Genomic DNA, 16,868 nt, shown 5'->3' with positions numbered 1-16,868 from the left:
CCCCCACTCCCAGTGTAATACACACTGTCTTTATTGGAATGTATGCATGTCTCTTTTTTTTTTCTTTTCTTTTTCCCCTGTCTGTCTCTCTCTCCGTGTGTGTGTGTGTGTTTTAACGAGCGTCACATCCGCACACTTGCAATGTTGGCTAAATTCTTGTAGACTCGTCTTCTTTTCTTCCTTGGCCCTGTTGTTACTTTGACCACAGACACAACCCCCCCATATGTATAACAGTATATATACATCTGCGTGTATGAATCGATTGTGCATGCATTCTTGTTATATTATTATATCGGATGTAAACATAAATTTTTTCTGCCGCCATTTTTTCCACTTTTTTCCTTTTTTTCTGCGTTTCTGCCAACCTTTTCCTCCAATTTGTTTTTTCTTCTTTCTTTTATACCCTCCATTTGCATGGGGTGGTGCGGAGGAGCGCCAAATATTGTGGGCGAATGCTCCGATAGCGCCTTGACACGCCATGGAGGGTTTGCGGAGGTAAAGAGTGTGTGAACATCGCCGAAAGACCCGCAGGGGGCGCAAAAACAAACAAACAAACAAAAAAGAAGTCAAATGGTGGTGCAGAGCAGGAAAGAAATAATAAAAAAAAATAATAATAAAATAATGGCAGGGAAAGAGAGTGAGCGCATAAGAGGAGGGACATTGGCGCGGAGTGAAGGAGCCTTTGGAGGGGAAAAAATGCGTTTAACGCACATTCTTTGCCATCTCTGTTTTTTTTTTTTTTTTATTATTATAATATAATATAATATAATATAATATACGTGCCTGTTTGTACGCAGCGTCGTGTACAGGCTCCTGTTTTTTTTTTTTTCTTGTTTTTTTACTTCCACGTGCCTTTTGGGGGGCCCCGTGTTCGGGCCTCTCGGTGCCGCAGTGTTCTGCTTGTCGTGCGGGGGGGCAGAAACATGAGGATGCGTCCTTTTTGGTTTCTTTTTGTTTTTATTATTTATTATTATTTTTTTTTTGTGTTTTTTTCTTGCATCTTCACCTCTCTGGCATAATGACGTGAACGGAAGAAAGGAGGAAGAGGAGGAGGAAGGGCCGCGTCAACAGTTAGCGGGGGGGAGAAGAGTAGGACACATCATTCATGACGGCTGAGCGCGTGGAGAGTGTTCTTGAGCTTCTTACTTACACCAAAGGCGTAACTGGTGTTGTTGTGTGCAACCGCGACGGGCAACCCATACGTGACAGTTTTCAGGACTTAGACCGCACGAGGGCGGTGGAATACGCCGATATGGCCGCAGAACTGGCACGCGAGGCGGCTCCATTGCTTTATGCGGACGATACTCTAGACTCCCTGCGAGTACGCTCTCGCACAAGCGAGGTCATTATCAAGTGCCACGACGAGTTTCTGCTGGTTGTTATTCAGGAGTTCTCCGAGTGAAGGTGTTAACTCCAGACGGTCGTTGTCTGTTCCTTTCACTGCATGTGGCGGTCGTACTGAATGCCCACTGCGCGGAATCGCACATTCACATGTATTCACCCCTCTCCCTCCCGCGATGCACAGATGTGTGCGTATGTTCTCTGCACAGCATCTATTTTTAATTATTTTTTATTCTTATTTATTTTTATTTTTTATTTTTTGGTAAATGGACTTAGTGGCAGATGTTGATGTTTTCGCTGGGACTTTTGACTGCGGCGGAGGAAATAAACGCAGCCTCCGGTCGCATGGTGAGCGAGGATGTACCCGCCAAAGAAATGAGAGAGGCAGAGCGGCACATGTCTCTTATTCAACAATTTACTATGACACGACGGCAGTTTTACGTGAAGGAGGCACGGGCGATACGGCGGCAGCGGCAGTTGAGGGCAGCCGGCGCTGCGTATTGGGAATCTGCACTCCGTGACTTTGCCAAGGCGGATCGAGTTAAATTGTGCCTTACCATACTGCAATCTGGAGTGCCAGCATCTCTGCGGCCAAAAACGTGGGTTATGGCGCTTGGCGATGCACTGAAAATAAGTAGGGCAGACTTTGAAGCGGCGCAACAAAAAGCCCCGGGCCTCATGGCGGGGGAGAAGGAGGGCTCACCATATGATTTTTATGCATTCTCTTCTGTGACTATCAGTCTCCGCGCCGCGGCTGTGGCTTCCACCGACTCTTCCCCCGCTAACACCGTTAGGATTTCACTTGCGGAGTGGCGGTCACGGCTTATTGAAGACCTGCAAAAGGGTCTGCCGCACTGTATGCCGACGGAGGTGATGCAGCGTGCCTCTCAACCGTCAACGAAGGAGGAGGGGCCCAACACTCCCGACGCGAATTCTCTCAGAGCGAGGGGCACGGCCTTGGCGGATCAGGCGACTCCTTTGCAGGAATACCATGTAGGCTGCTGCAGCGATTCGGCTGTCGACACCAAACCTCCACTGCCGATTTCAGAGCACCGAAGCAACGCACTGCTGGAAATGTTTAGCATGAAAAGGTTGGAAAATGGATCGGATGGGACGACGGGAGCCATTACTCCAGATGCATCTTACAATAATAGTACCAAGGATGGTAAGGATGAAGACGAGGACCATGACGCAGCACGTAGCCCAACTCCGTTGGTTTCGGATGCGAGATCATGGTTGCACAAAAGCGCACAAAAATCCATGGGGGTTTCTGTTGATTCATCTTTTTCTTTTCTTTATCCAAACATGGTATTCCCTATGCATGCAGTAAATGGTGATGGAAACAATTTATTTTTGTCTTCTTTGCTCAATGAGAATGTTGTACGAAGAGTGGATTCGTTGCTTCAAACATACATGGAGCTTCGGCCGGAGGTTGTATATGTAAAGGACATGCCTTGTCTGGCGATGATGCTCTCTCTCGTCATTGAAGATCCATGGGAGTTGTGTGTATGTTTTACTAGCCTTCTGGAGTACGGTCATTTGGTTCCTTTCATCCGGTCAAGAAAAGAAGGCATTACGGTGCACTTTAACATATTTGATGCCGTGCTACGAAAGGCCCATTCGGCCTTGTATGGGCTCTTTCAAAAATATGAAGTGCCACTGGATGTATACTTGTTAGACTGGTGGACCACAGTTTTCTTGAGGACATTGCCTGTTGCTGTTGCCTTGCGCGTTTGGGATCTTTTCCTGTTGGACGAACATTATCTGTACCGCACCACCCTCGCGATCCTTGTGTATCGGTTTGGTCTGTACAACAGGCGTGCGCTGAGTTCTCTTCCGCAGTCTTATTGCTCGCAAGAAGATGTGTTGCGAACTCTAGACACATCTTCTTCAGATTTCTACATGTCTCAGTCACTTTTCTGTCGTATTTTAGCGAATGATAAATTGTGTGGTATTAGCATGCGTTCTATTCGCTCCATCGCGAAGCGTGTGACAAGTAATCGCCCCTCTCATTAGTAGTATGACGCAACAACACGTGGCTTTTTTATTTATTGCTTGGTTTACACATTGGTCACTGCAATTATTAAAGCCATGGGAATAAGTAACTATCACCATAGACATTTACCTATTTATTTATTTATTTTTCTCAAAACGTTGAAGCAATTCCTAACCGTATCTTGGCATGCTATTTTACCTTTTGCCCGTTGCATTTTTTTTCTTTCTCTGTTTTTTTTTTTTTTTTTTGTTGTTGTTGTTTGGGAATCGAGTTATGCGCGTGTGTTTTTGAGTGCGGTTGTTTTTGTGTAACAACGTTAGCGTGTGTTCTGATAGCGCGTGCGTGTGTATTTTGCCACGGGGTGGCAGGACGGGGGTGTACGGGAAGACGCATCCGCGCCATGTTACTTTTGTTGGTTTTTTCTCCCACGGAATATTTACATTCTCTTATCTTATTTTTTGCTTTTTTTATTTCTGCGTCAGTGGCGGGGGTAAGGGCAACACGGCAGACACACGGGAATGTTTCGTTTTGCTCGTCTCGCACGGCGCGGCAAGAGGCGAACTGTGCCTCACACGATTGCCTCGCTTCCGGCTCCGTCTCTGCGCGGCAGCTGGGGGAAAATTGGTCGCATGTCGTCGGAGGAGAGACGGGAGGTGCTGGAGGGCACATGGAGACAGGCGAGACCCGTGCAGCTTTTGCCAGACGCCTCCGATCGCGATGCGGGCGGGTTTGTGGAGGGTGTGAGTTTCCGAACGGACGAGGAGGTGGAGGCGTTTCTCGCAGAGGAGATGCGGGAGGACCGCGCTGAGCATGACATTCCCGCACTAGAGCTGTCACGTAGCTTTTTTGAGGAGCTGGCGCAGTCGGCAGACAGTGAGGTGGATATGGAGAATGCGTTGGAGAGTACCCCCGCATCGGACGTGGAGCGCGAGGAGGAGGAGCGCGATGTTCATCGTCAATTTTTTGCTGACTTTTACGTGCAGCAGGGAATTATTCGGGCGGAGGAGAAGTACGAATTTGTGGACGCCATGCTTCGGCCCCCAGCGGTGATGGTGATGATGAACGCAGGGATGCCGTTTGTTCGTCTCATGATTCGATGCCAACTGGAGCAGCACCTGCGGGCGTTGCAAGCTGGGCGGAGCGGCGTTGTTTTTGTGCCTCACCCCGTCCACCCGTTGCTTTACATGGTGGACGCTGTGCCCACCCAACGCGTTGGGGATCCGCTTCGCCTTCCGTACACACAGGAACGCTCTCTTCTTGCCCAGCGAGAGATGCAAGAAACGCTGGCTTTGAATAGCACCGACGACCGCAACGCATCTCCGGCATGCTCTTCAGCAGAAACACAGACGGAAATGAGGAGCCTTGAGGTGGATTTTATGGAGGCACTACTAAATGATAGGATCAGCACACATGAACTACAGACGATTCACACAGGGAAGGATGAAAAAAAGGAAGAGGAGTGCGGCTCTGGTGAACGGTTTACTTTGGAGCAAATTGGGGAGGAGACGGCGTTGGATTTGCAGTCGGAGATACCAAGAGCTCCGCTCTCAACGGGTCATCTTTACTGGCTGCAGCGGCAGATAGCGTCAGATACACTTATTGATATGGATATGCTCGGAGTGATGCTTCCTTTAGCGTGTGGATTGTGCCGCAATGCGGGGAATGGCGCTATTATTCTAGACATGTCTAGTCGTTCCTTCAATGCACAGCACTACTCCTATGGCAAAGACATTGCTGGTCACTTTGTAATTTCACGCGCCGACGTGGCGGAAAAGGCGGGCGAAAAGTCTTTAGAAGCCGTTGTCATCTCTCTTGTTTTGTCGAAATCTTCACAGAGGAAATCAAGACGTTACCACGACGCTCTACAACGCCCCAAGGCCACTTTGAATGAAGTGCCTGAGGACGAGGCGACATTGGGCGTGGGGCAGTTGTACTCTCCAGGTTACCATGTGGGGATTGAGAATCGTATAACAGGACGGGGCCCTTCACGGCGCCTGTGGGAGGCATTGCGTGGGAAGTGTGATGCGGTGCTTTGTTTTCCGGATACAACTGCAGACGGGCGTAGGCCACGCACTGTTTTGGGGGCCAGCGGTGAGGACGAGGAAAAAGAGGCTGTTGCCAATCGTTTTGTCTCTGTATGCTCGAAAGTTAATAAATTCTTTCCGTACTTGCGGCAGGAACTTGCACAGGCGTTGGAGTATGTACGAATGCAAGGGGGCGTTGTCGTGTATGCGACGCACAGTATGAATCCACTTGAAAATGAGGCTGTCATTTGTTCTGTTCTCACGGAGTTCAAGCGAAAATACCCGGGACGTGAATACCGTCCCTTTTCTCTTTTGGAGCGTACAACAGGAGAAGAAGCCGAGCTATTGCGTTCTTTTATGGCAAGAGGCCATCAGGGGTTAAAAACGTGGGTCCCACTGCAGGATGGGCCTCCAGAGCAGGATCCGTCGTTCTGCGATGAGGAAATAGTGTCGATGGTCGCTCGTTGCTCGTGGAGGGCTGCACCACTGCGTACCGACGGTGATGTGTGCTTTTTTTGTGTGATTCAGCTGTATGAGAGTTTTTCCGCTTTACCGCTGCCGCCATTGCCACCATTGGCCAGACAGAGTGACATCCCAGCCATTTCCGCTTTTCCCTGGCTTGACACGGTGCGGTTACATGACCACTGGGGCCTTCTCATCCACCGAAGCGAAGATAAACGTGCATTTGTGGCGGTAACCCCAGCGGCACTTTACATGGCGAATGCTTTGAACTCACCACACCGTAAAAATGGATATAGCGTTATTGACTACGGGGTATGCGTCAGTTTTGATTCCGAGAGGCACTCAGAACAACGGGAAGGCGTCGTTGTTTCTTCCTTGAGTGGCACGCTATTGGCGCTTGCCCTTTGTGACTCCACAAATGAGAATTATCGGTCTTCCCACGTGTTGGAACTTCCTGTTGCGGCACTATTGGAGTTGTTACATGCCAGACAGATTTCTTTGCGACGTGTGTCTGAGGTATTGGGTAGTTTTCCATCGGGATTGGGTGCCTCAGTCCTAGCTGAAGGGGCGTCGACAGTTTTTTTGAAAGCAGCAGTACCAAAAATAGGGAAACCGGAGGGGGATGACATGGAAATACATGAAGCCGTGACGAGCGAGTTGTGCAGGCTTGTGGTGGTGGCCCAGGCAAAAGTACAACGCTGCCCGCATACGCAAATGAACACGACTGTTTTGACGTTGGAGTGCGCAACGGTGCGTGAGTGTAGCGAACTGGAGGAGCGTGTGGTGGCGATTGGGGACGCGCTGCGGTACCTGCTGCGCCGGTTGGATTACCCCACGACGGCGTGGGGGCCTATGAATACGGTCGGCGACGAGGGCCCACAGATGCGGGACGACGAGTACGAGGTGGAGGCGCCGGTTTCCTCAGCAGCTACGAATGATTTTGACAGCCTTCTTGGCAGTCGGGCAAGGTCGCACCACAGGCGGAAAATGCAGCGATTGGACAACAAGCTGCGTTCTTTGGGCGGCGGCGAAGACGGCCCGGTCAATGACTGGGAGAGGGATCTGAGATACACACGCCGTAGGAAGCGTTTGGCTGTTACTCCATCCTCTTTGCACAAGCTCTGATTCATCATATTGCCATTCTTTCTTTTGGGAAAGGGTGCATTTTTCTCTATTCCTTTGATTGGTTTTGTTCCTCTTCTTCTGGCTGTCCTTTGGCTTGGGTTGGTTGTTCTTCTGTTTTTTTCTTTTCTTTTTTTGAGCGATGCCGGGCGAGTTTTATTTATATATATGTATTTTTTTTTTTTTTTTTTGGGTGCGAATGGCACACTGTCGTCATTTTAGCCGTGATGCGGATTTAGTATCAAACCCCATAAGAGAAAAGGAAGTGCGAAGAAAAGAACGGGTTTGTTACATCGCGGAGGGTCACTATTTCTCCACTGAATGCCCTCTAACTTCTCTGAGAGCCATTCCCACGATGATTCATCCAACGCGTCAGGGAACTCCAAGGAACTTCACGCACTTCTCACCAATACACAGTTTGCCCTTCTTGTAGTCTTCTCGGGTGTCTGCCACTACGTTGCCCTTATCGTTTCTGCTCTTACGGTGGGGGAGTCGACAGGCACATTGACACTGCCGTTTGTTGTGGTGAAAAAACTGTTGATGGGGTTTGTGTCGGCCATCACGAGTTTTTTAAAGAGGCGGCGGGAGCGGGTGTTTGTTGGCGTTGGGTACGAAGATGATGGCGCGAGCATTGACCGGTTTGATGCCATGAATCAACCATCGGAGGTCGGCCATGTGTGATGGGTGGGACTTGCCAGTTGGCCCACAAAACAAGAAGGGTGAAGGAAAACAGGACCGGGAACGCAGGAAAAGAAAAGGAAAAAAAGAACGGAAAAAAAAAAACACTCAGATAGGTACAATATTGTGCCACGAATTGCACTTTGTAGGCTTTTGCGCTTATATATTTTGCTTGTTTTTTTGTTTTTGCTTTTTTTGTAAGCGGTTGAGTGAATGTGGCGACACGTGTGTGTGTGTGTTGAGATGGCGTTGAGTGGGTGCTGTTAGAAGACTTGAGGCGAGGGATTCGGATCTATGCGGTGGCTGGAAGCATTGAAATGCTTGTGTGTACTTTTTTGCTTTTCATTCTTTTTTTTTTTTTTTTGCTTATCCTCTTTATTTATTTATTTTTTGTGCCTTCTCTTTAAATATTTTTTTATTTTATTTTTTTTGTTTTTTAAGGCGGCGTGTGGCGTTTCTTATTTATTTTTATTATTTCTTGCGTCATCATGTTTGCCGACAGTACGACGAGTGAGTCACTTGCGCTTATGAGCCAAAAGGTGCTTAGCCGCGTTGTGGTGCAGGAGAGGGAGAACGTTCTTCTGCAGGGCGATGTGCGATTGCGTGAGGAGGAGGCGCAGCGGGCGGCGGAGGAGGAGCGCGCCGCCTTTGCAGAGTTGGAGGCCTCCGTGCAGGAGGTGGTGCGTTTGTGCCTGTCATGCGCCACCTCGGTGCAGGACGAGGCGGTGATGGACGCCGTGGTGCAGCAGCTGACGCAGCAGATTGGCGAGGAGGAGGCGGCGGCGCAGTCCTTTGCGCTGGAGGTGCAGCATGAGAGGGTGGCACTTCTCGCCCGCCGCGCGGCTGTGGCCGATGAGAAAACGGCCGAGGAAGACGACGCGTTTCGTCAGGAACAATGTGAGCGTGTTGTTGATGAGGAAGAGGGACGGCGGGAGAGACTAGAAATCATGCGGGTGGAGCAGGATCGTCTGGATCTGGAGCGGCGGACAGAATTGTCAACGTTGCGATACGCCCGGGAACTTTTTCACGTGAACACGGAGTGACTCCACTTAATGCTTCCGACTTTCCGCTCTTATCGTCCAGTTCTTGCGGATGCCGGTAGCCGCGTGCCTGTAGACATAGCTGCTCTCTCCTTTCTCTGAGTGTGTGGTCTGCGACGACGTTCTGTTTTTTGGGTGTGTGTGTGTGGGGGAACGTTGTTTTTTGATTTCTTTGCCCCATCGCTTTTGTTTCTCACGTGAAGATGCCTGGTTTTTTTTTTTTTTTTGTTGTTGTTGTCTTTTTGTTTCCCTCCACCATCTGAATGGTCGGGTGCGTGCGTGTGCGGTAGAGTGCGAGAGCGCAGAAGAAAGCGGAGAGATAAGAGAGAAATAATGGCCCCGCCCAAAGCGCCGCTTCCGGCCCGCCTGATTGCCGGGGACTTTCTCGGCTTTAACTGGAACAAAGTGACGTGGATGGCACCGTACAACAACTTTTACCCCATCACAGTCTGCGGCGGTCTTGGCGGACGTTTGTGGTCGTCGTTTATTCAGTACGGCCACTTCCACAACCGTACGGGCTACAACGTTGTGCGCAACGGGTTTCTTGCCATCCCGTCGGCCCTAGCCGCCTTTTTCATGATTTTTAATGCCGACTGGTACCAGGCGCTAGCGTCTGCATGCTTCGTACTGAGGCAGGATGTGCCGACGTGGGCGCAGGAGAAGTACGCGGAGGAGATGGTGTACCTTTCATGGAACAAACCCGGTGCAATGGCGAAGCACCATTACGCCGGCACCGTCTCAATTCCTGGCACGGAGAAACTCATTAGGGACTAGAGGCGCTGAGGTTGAGGAGGCAAAGGAAGAAGAGGCGACGGCCTCTGCATGCGTGGCGCTTAGGGAAGTAGAAACAAAAGAAAAAGAAGACCAGAAATAAAAAAGAAAAAAACAAAACAAAAAAACAAAACAAAAAACCTTGAATTCTCCACGCGAAGCAGAAGAAGAAGAAAAAGAGAATTGACATCTGGAGTGTTTGTTTTGTGAACAAACTGAAAAGGGGAATGGAATGGGGGGATGGAGGGATGACATTGAAAAATGTTTCTTCTGACATTTTTCTGAGGGAGAGAGAGAGAGAGAGGGAGGAGTTCTGACGTAGGAGGCACGAGAGAATGCGTGGAGAGGGCTACACGTCGTTGAGATGTACACAGCTAGCAGGTTTTAGGGCGGGCCGTGTGAGTGTGAAATGTGGTGGGTGCGGTGCTGACATGCGGAGTAGGTGGCGGTGGAGCCTCAATTAACACGGTGTGGCTTCAGTCTGTTTAAAGGTTTTTTTTTTCTGTTTTTTTTTTTTTTTTGACCCTTTTTTCTATGAATTGCGCCGATGCGGTTGGTCGCGATCTGGCGGCCGTAGTGGCAGACCCTCTCGTTCTCAGTAGCAGTAGTGAAAACAAAAAAAACAAATAAAACATAAACGTATATAAATAAAGTAAAAGGCCACTTGACCGCATGACGGTTTGTGGCTGCAATCATGCAGAGGCTTTAAGTCGGATTCGTACCGAAATTCATCTGGTGGAGGTGCAATTGCGCCGCAGCCGTGAGGCGCGAAGAAAATACGGCATTGGTTATGAAAGCAACACCACAGGCTGCGCTAAGGGGACATTGCGAGCATCTTCAGTTGACATGGGGCAGAAGCGGGAAGTTTTGTTACTGAGTTTGCCCAGCACACCGTACGATAAAAAGTTGACCTCGTGCACGGAGGAGGCGCATTCACCGCTGGCGAGGGCACCAGCGGCTGCACGCAAGGAGGGGACAATTCTCCATCTTGAGAAGAGGTCCTTTGGTCGCAAGAAGTTCGTTTTGCGGTTTTTGTTGGTGGATGAGCACGAGGGGGTCATGTGGTACGAAAGCGAGCAACACTGCCGCTCCAATGCGTCAAGGCCGCTGGGCCACGTTCCGTTCTGGAAGGAGACACGAGACTCCCGCGGTAGTCGATTTAAAAAGGCGGCGGTCTGCTGGCCGCGGATCCTGCCGGAGGACTGCCCCAAGGCGGTCGATCCGCAGAAAAAGTATTTCGCAATTGAGTACCGGAACGAAAAAGATGCGTGCAGCAAACTGATTTTTGCCGCCGAGAGTGACGAGGAGCGCAATGACTGGGTGCATTTTATCACACAATTTATTGACGTGTTCTTGGCACCGCGTGCGGGGTCGGAGAACCTCCAGCACATCCCACGCGCTCTAACGCTCCCGCGGAACTGTTCGAGGTTTGGTGACGGAGAGGCGCCTGACGGCAACGTTTCGTAGACGTCGTTTGCCCGCAGCAGGGCGTATGCATTTGGATTCTTTTCTTTGATTTTTGTTTTATTTTTTATTTATTTATTGAAGTCAGTGCACACCGGACCCCTCTTTTTTTTTTTTTTTGGCCCAAAAAAAAAGTTTTTTTTTTTGCTTCACACAATCTTGAACCTTTTATTTCTTTAGTGCGTTTGCCTATTGTGTTTGCACGTCACCCCCACCCCTCCACCCGTCGTTGTATTGCACTCCTTGCTTTTTGAAACGTTATTTTTTGTGTTGGACTCCTTCCTCTCTCTTTTCTTCTCTCTCTGTGTGTGCATGGGAGTAAAAAAAGAAAGAAAAAGAAAAAGAAGGAACAACAAACGAGGAGGCGCTGTCTCAGGGAGCCCTCACGGACCACCTTCTCTTCTTAAAGGCATCAGATGTCGCTCCCAATCATTCGTCTGCGCACTGTAAACTCGAATCATGCAACGGCGGCGTATGATCCCGTCACGGCCTCTTGCACGCTGTACGGTTTTCTTCGCTCCGTTCCCAGTCGTTTCGAATGCGACATGGCGATGAGTGACTTCAAGCGCGGCGTCCAGGCGGCGCAGGGGCAAAAATGCTTAGCGAAAAACAACGCCAATATGCTGAACCGCGTCTTTTCTTCTGTGCAGGACCGTCTTTTGCGAGAACTACCGAAAATCATTCCTCAGCTGGCGAGGAATTCGTCGACGTGGCGAAGACTGCTGAGTGGAGCGGAGTCCACGAGCTCCATGAGTAGCACGCCGACGGCTACGCGGTTGCAGGATAATGCACGCAGTCTGCACAATGAAGAGAGCACACAGCCGTCGATACCATCGACTCCCTTGCCATCCGCAGGCACCGGTGAAAATGGAAACAAAGGGAACCACAAGAATGGTGATCATCATAGTAGCGCTGAGGAGATTTTGGTGGAAGAAACGGTTTCCACGACCTCCACACGGTTCAAAAGTCCGTACGAGCAAATACCACCGCCCATTCACTTGACGGCGTCAGAGCATAAAGAAAGCCGGGCAACTGGAGGGATGCAAGGGGAGGCGGGGGAGAGGAAAGATGCCAGCACGGTTGTTGAGCACCGTGGCAAGGGGAACAACCTCCCTGGAAAAGGTTACCGACCGCATCCACTGCTTCTTGCCATCTTGGAGCGTGTCCGGTCATCCTGCTCGGCGGAAGAGAATGAGAGTGATAGAGAAGAGCGTGAGTTTACCACCATTATGGAGTCGAGGGAAAAAGCGCTCCGCACCAAGCTATCAAGTGCATACTCCATGATTCCACCAGAAGAAAAGAATTTTAAGGGCTTCTTGCGGGAGATGGAAGCACGTGTCGCTGTTGCACAAAAACTCTTTGAGGTGCAGAAGTTTGAGGAGACGACGATCCGGACGACCGAGTGTGCGCTGAAGATAGAAGTAGCGACGATGCGGGCGCTTCTTCATCAGATTGTGGACGCCGTCGCGGAGGCAGAGGAACGTCATGAGCGCGAAGGCCCTCGCAGTCCCTACTACGCAGAGGAGTGCCACGTCATGGCAGCAATTCAGCAAGCCCTGGATGATTTGGCTTCATAAGCCAAAATTTATGGACTCTCATTCTACCGTCACACTTTTGGTGAAATACCTAAATACATTCCGACTTTTGAATCTGCATGTGTCCTACGAACACATTTCTTTATATATATATATATTTGCTGTTGTTGTCATTTATGATATTTTTTTTTTTTTGTGGTTTGTATTTCTTTCTGAAAGCTTTTACCCCTACGAGGAAAAATGGCGTCTCTAGCAGGGCCTGAGATAATAATGGAGGCCCCCAAGAACGTCCTTTTTCGTCGTTTTGCAGTTGCTCCCGATTGTTTGACTGGGTACAAGAGAGAAATTCTAGCAACATGGAGTAAACCTTCGGTTCCTTCTATCGCCATGGACACTGAAAAAGCGGATACTTTTCCCTCTATTTCTCTGGATCGTTCTGCCCCTTGGGTGAAACTCCCATATCCTGCCATTGATGTGGCCTGGTGTCCATTTAAGGAGGGAAATACTTACGCCGCATTCTTGACGGCATGTAGCAGCCGTCCGTTACAAATGTGGGACGCAGACGACGCGTCTCTTCGTGCGTCGTACTGCTGTGATAACGCTCTTGGAAAAACAGCAAGCCCGCATGCGTTATTATGGTCCCGCTGCCACACGTTTTTGGCGGGTGGGTACGGCGGCACTTGCGACCGTATCCACGTACGTGTCTACGATGTTCTTAGGGAAGGGGATACAGTTCATTCGTCGTATTGCTCGCCTTGTTCGAAGGGTATTGTCTCCGCCCTTTCGGATGGACCGCAACCATATGGGGAAGAATTGCTGTTGGCAGGGTTTATACGATCTGGAAACGTAGATGTTATAGATACACGGCATTTTGGAGCGGCGGCCGTACTACGTGGTTTGCGGTCGGGTGTTGCGCAGATTCAGGTTCATCCAACGCTGGAGTATCTTGTTTTTGCCGCAGGTCGACTTGGTGATAATCGAATTGTCTGCTGGGATATTCGCAAAAGCAACCGGATTTTTGCGACCTTTGACCGAAAGGTGTCCACACAACAAACCGCCTTTTTTGGGCTTATTTTGCCACGAGGGACAGGAGGGCGGCGAACGTGTCTGGTGTCGGCAACGCATGACGGTGGCGTGTTGGTCTTTGATGATGTTTTTGTTGCGGGTGAACCGCGGCGAATTCAGGCATCCTTGGGGCCGACTGCAGGGTTGTCTGTTCTCGAAGATGGAACGGTTATTGCCACAGTGGGGGAGCGTCAGTACCCCGTGCGAGACACGTATGAAGCGAATGGGGGCGAGTCGAAGACGAATATGAGACTTGCGAAGCGGGAACGCGCCCCGTTTGATGATTCAGAGACGGAGACGGAGGATGGGTTCTGCAACGGGGAGTTTGCGGCCGGTGTTGCGGTGTTCCGGTTGTAAAGGTTTGCTATGGGGAGGTGTGCTTGTTGGTTATGTGGTGTTGGGGTCCACGGCGTTGCCCGCAGACGGGGCGAATTATTCGCCTTTTATTTTTTCCCCTCCACTTCCATTATTTTTATTTTTATTCTTTCTTGTTCTCTGCAATCAATGCGCCAACGAAAACATAACCAAAAGGAGGGAATTTATGTGGGGGGCGCTTTACGGCGGGCCAAATCTTAAACGGCACGGCCATAAGCGAAGAGTGAGTGGGAAAAAGGAAACGAATAAAACAAAAGAGGGTCCTGGTTATAATTGCTTTTTTTTTTTTTTTTCTTCTTCCAGTATGACTCAAAGCTTTGACAGAGTTCCGCACGACACAAAGGGGGAGAGTATAGGGACGCTGCATGTTGTGAACTTTCCCTGTGCCCGCCTCCTGACGCTTTGTCGCCCAGCCATGCTTAACGCTCTGTCACTTGAGATGGCTCAACACATGCTGTGGCTGCACCTAAAGAGACCGCATCCAAGCCTTCCTCGCAGTGCGATTTATATTTTAAAGGGAGCAGGCAACAAAAGTTTTTGCGCTGGTGGTGACGTTCGAAGTATTGTTGCCCATGGCACCTTGTGTTCTTTCTTAAGAACAACCTATCAATTGAACTATCACATACTTACCATGCCGAACCCGCAGGTCTCCCTGTGGGATGGCTACGTCATGGGTGGAGGCGTCGGTGTTTCTGTCCATGGGCGATATCGCGTGGCGTCGGAGCGTGCCGTCTTTGCAATGCCTGAGACGGCCATTGGTCTTTTTCCAGATGTGGGGGCGTCGTGGTTTCTGCCTCGTCTAAAGATGAAGGGACTTGGCCTGTATCTTGGTCTCACAGGAGCTAGGCTGAAGGGGGCCGATGTGGCACACACGGGTCTTGCAACGCATTACGTCCCGTCAGCCCGCTTTTGTGAGTTGGAGGAACGCCTGTGCCACATTGACGATCCTGCGAAGGTGGAGGCATGCCTGGAGGAGTTTGCTGTGAAGGATTTGCCACCGTTTACGCTTGAGCCCCACCGTGAGACCATTGAGAAGAGCTTTGCATTGGAGGAAAAAACCACCGTGGAGGGCATATATGAGTCTCTCTCTGCTGACGGTGGGGAATTCGCGATGGAGGCACTGAAACTGTTACGCAAGGCTTCGCCTACATGTCTTAAAGTGACATTGGAATTATTTCGACGTGCATCCCAGATGACGAGCATACGTGAGGCTATGTCATTGGAATACGGTGTTATTCAACGCATGTCGTCAACGAACGAGTTTGCAATTGGCGTGAATGCTTTGCTGATTGAGAAGACAGGCGATCCGCAGTGGGAGAGGAGGACGCTTGAGGAAGTGACAGCGGCAGACGTGGATTATTTCTTTGACAGCGTGGGCCTTGTGCCGTGGGACCCAGAGGCACCTTTGGAAACAATGATGGAGGCAAAAGGCGAGGGGGTGTAGAGTCCTGCGCGCCTTTTGCGTAAAATTGTGAGGGACGATGGTAAGAAGAATGGAAAAAAAAAAAAAAGAAATGATTACCACATGAGTAAAGAAATTCTGCTGCCAAGATTTATTTGTTGAGCGCAAACGCACCACATTAAAAATTTTTTTTTTCCTTTTTAATATATATATATATTTAACGAGGAAAAGCCCAAAAAAAAAATACTTTAAGGGTATTGCTTACTTCACACTGTGTGGTGTTGTTACGTAAACAAATAAAAGGGAAGAGAAGGTGGGTGGGGAAGGGAAATAGAGGGAGCCAGAGACAAGAGGAAGAGGATATATTTTATATTTGGGAAGAGTTGGAATTTTTGAAGAAGACGCAATGCGGCGAACAATACGGGTTTTCACGGGTAAATTGTTGTGGGAGGACTTCACCAATACTCGTCTTATCACTATAAATCGTGAGAAGGCTCTGAACTCTATGGATTTGGAAATGGTGAAAGCCATGCAACGGGCGTATGTTCATGAGCCACACGCCAAGGGGGACTCTGCGCTTTTTGTTGTCAAGGGTGCAGGCAACAAGAGTTTTTGCGCTGGTGGAGATATCGTCAGTCTCAAAGACAGGTATGACGTTGCTGCGGAGTTTTTTTATACGGAATATCAAATGAACTATCACATACTTACCATGCCGAACCCGCAGGTCTCCCTGTGGGATGGCTACGTCATGGGTGGAGGCGTCGGTGTTTCTGTCCATGGGCGATATCGCGTGGCGTCGGAGCGTGCCGTCTTTGCAATGCCTGAAACGGCCATTGGTCTCTTTCCAGATGTGGGGGCGTCGTGGTTTCTGCCTCGTCTAAAGATGAAGGGACTTGGCCTGTATCTTGGTCTCACAGGAGCTAGGCTGAAGGGGGCCGATGTGGCACACACGGGTCTTGCAACGCATTACGTCCCGTCAGCCCGCTTTTGTGAGTTGGAGGAACGCCTGTGCCACATTGACGATCCTGCGAAGGTGGAGGCATGCCTGGAGGAGTTTGCTGTGAGGGATTTGCCACCGTTTACGCTTGAGCCCCACCGTGAGACCATTGAGAAGAGCTTTGCATTGGAGGAAAAAACCACCGTGGAGGGCATATATGAGTCTCTCTCTGCTGACGGTGGGGAATTTGCAAAGGGTACCATAAACACGTTGAACCGAATGGCACCCACATCTCTCCGCGTGTCCCTAGAGATGCAGAAGAGGGGCGTGAAAATGACAGATCCCGCAGACGTGTTTCGAATGGATTACATTGGGTCTCTGAGGACCCATGCCAATTCGGACTTTCATGAAGGGGTGAGGGCACTGCTTGTTGACAAGACAAAGGATCCCAAGTGGAAGCCGGCCAAGCTTTCCGACGTCACTGCGGATTATGTGGAGGCGTACTTTAAGCCTATGGGGAATCAAGCTCGCCAGTGGCATCCGACCGTGCCGTACTAATTGGGACATTTTTTCCTTATTTTTTTTTTTTCTGGCAGTTTTGGTGTTTTGCTGCATATATTTTTGATTTCTTTTTTTCTTGTGATATTTTTGTTAGT

General features: G+C 49.8%; 11 protein-coding genes across 11 annotated transcripts, besides 15 other annotated features; all 11 read left to right on the top strand.

Annotated features, from left to right (window-relative positions):
* Window positions 1-16,868: part of a sequence feature (heterozygous, Esmeraldo-like haplotype) that runs on past the window's edge.
* Window positions 593-623: a sequence feature (AT_rich).
* Window positions 729-749: a sequence feature (AT_rich).
* Window positions 750-778: a microsatellite.
* Window positions 938-996: a sequence feature (A-rich).
* Window positions 1,106-1,402, top strand: Tc00.1047053511529.259 (hypothetical protein, conserved; the record flags this gene model as incomplete). Its single annotated transcript, XM_810654.1, has 1 exon — window positions 1,106-1,402. The coding sequence occupies one exon, from the start codon at window positions 1,106-1,108 to the stop codon at window positions 1,400-1,402; it is 297 nt and encodes a 98-aa protein (XP_815747.1).
* Window positions 1,555-1,601: a sequence feature (A-rich).
* On the top strand, window positions 1,624-3,357 carry Tc00.1047053511529.250 (uncharacterized protein; the record flags this gene model as incomplete). The annotated part of the gene is made up of 1 exon (XM_810650.1): window positions 1,624-3,357. The coding sequence occupies one exon, from the start codon at window positions 1,624-1,626 to the stop codon at window positions 3,355-3,357; it is 1,734 nt and encodes a 577-aa protein (XP_815743.1).
* Window positions 3,551-3,585: a microsatellite.
* On the top strand, window positions 3,856-6,948 carry Tc00.1047053511529.240 (hypothetical protein, conserved; the record flags this gene model as incomplete). Its single annotated transcript, XM_810649.1, has 1 exon — window positions 3,856-6,948. One exon carries the CDS (start codon window positions 3,856-3,858, stop codon window positions 6,946-6,948), a length of 3,093 nt encoding a protein of 1,030 aa, XP_815742.1.
* Window positions 7,100-7,136: a sequence feature (AT_rich).
* On the top strand, window positions 7,267-7,626 carry Tc00.1047053511529.230 (hypothetical protein, conserved; the record flags this gene model as incomplete). The annotated part of the gene is made up of 1 exon (XM_810648.1): window positions 7,267-7,626. One exon carries the CDS (start codon window positions 7,267-7,269, stop codon window positions 7,624-7,626), a length of 360 nt encoding a protein of 119 aa, XP_815741.1.
* Window positions 7,691-7,728: a sequence feature (T-rich).
* Window positions 7,955-8,061: a sequence feature (A-rich).
* On the top strand, window positions 8,112-8,666 carry Tc00.1047053511529.220 (hypothetical protein, conserved; the record flags this gene model as incomplete). The annotated part of the gene is made up of 1 exon (XM_810647.1): window positions 8,112-8,666. One exon carries the CDS (start codon window positions 8,112-8,114, stop codon window positions 8,664-8,666), a length of 555 nt encoding a protein of 184 aa, XP_815740.1.
* On the top strand, window positions 8,997-9,437 carry Tc00.1047053511529.210 (hypothetical protein, conserved; the record flags this gene model as incomplete). Its single annotated transcript, XM_810646.1, has 1 exon — window positions 8,997-9,437. One exon carries the CDS (start codon window positions 8,997-8,999, stop codon window positions 9,435-9,437), a length of 441 nt encoding a protein of 146 aa, XP_815739.1.
* Window positions 9,532-9,572: a sequence feature (T-rich).
* Window positions 9,718-9,742: a microsatellite.
* Window positions 9,927-9,955: a microsatellite.
* On the top strand, window positions 10,107-10,901 carry Tc00.1047053511529.200 (hypothetical protein, conserved; the record flags this gene model as incomplete). The annotated part of the gene is made up of 1 exon (XM_810645.1): window positions 10,107-10,901. One exon carries the CDS (start codon window positions 10,107-10,109, stop codon window positions 10,899-10,901), a length of 795 nt encoding a protein of 264 aa, XP_815738.1.
* Window positions 10,957-10,978: a sequence feature (AT_rich).
* Tc00.1047053511529.190 (hypothetical protein, conserved) lies at window positions 11,315-12,475 on the top strand (the record flags this gene model as incomplete). Its single annotated transcript, XM_810644.1, has 1 exon — window positions 11,315-12,475. One exon carries the CDS (start codon window positions 11,315-11,317, stop codon window positions 12,473-12,475), a length of 1,161 nt encoding a protein of 386 aa, XP_815737.1.
* Window positions 12,674-13,855, top strand: Tc00.1047053511529.180 (hypothetical protein, conserved; the record flags this gene model as incomplete). The annotated part of the gene is made up of 1 exon (XM_810643.1): window positions 12,674-13,855. The coding sequence occupies one exon, from the start codon at window positions 12,674-12,676 to the stop codon at window positions 13,853-13,855; it is 1,182 nt and encodes a 393-aa protein (XP_815736.1).
* On the top strand, window positions 14,040-15,317 carry Tc00.1047053511529.170 (enoyl-CoA hydratase/isomerase family protein, putative; the record flags this gene model as incomplete). The annotated part of the gene is made up of 1 exon (XM_810642.1): window positions 14,040-15,317. The coding sequence occupies one exon, from the start codon at window positions 14,040-14,042 to the stop codon at window positions 15,315-15,317; it is 1,278 nt and encodes a 425-aa protein (XP_815735.1).
* Window positions 15,453-15,496: a sequence feature (AT_rich).
* On the top strand, window positions 15,682-16,770 carry Tc00.1047053511529.160 (enoyl-CoA hydratase/isomerase family protein, putative; the record flags this gene model as incomplete). The annotated part of the gene is made up of 1 exon (XM_810641.1): window positions 15,682-16,770. The coding sequence occupies one exon, from the start codon at window positions 15,682-15,684 to the stop codon at window positions 16,768-16,770; it is 1,089 nt and encodes a 362-aa protein (XP_815734.1).

This window comes from Trypanosoma cruzi, genomic scaffold (assembly GCF_000209065.1).
Source record: "Trypanosoma cruzi strain CL Brener 1047053517133 genomic scaffold, whole genome shotgun sequence".
Taxonomy (NCBI): domain Eukaryota; phylum Euglenozoa; class Kinetoplastea; order Trypanosomatida; family Trypanosomatidae; genus Trypanosoma; species Trypanosoma cruzi.
Note: the sequence above shows the minus strand (reverse complement) of the source record. Positions and strands in the feature narration are given on the sequence as shown.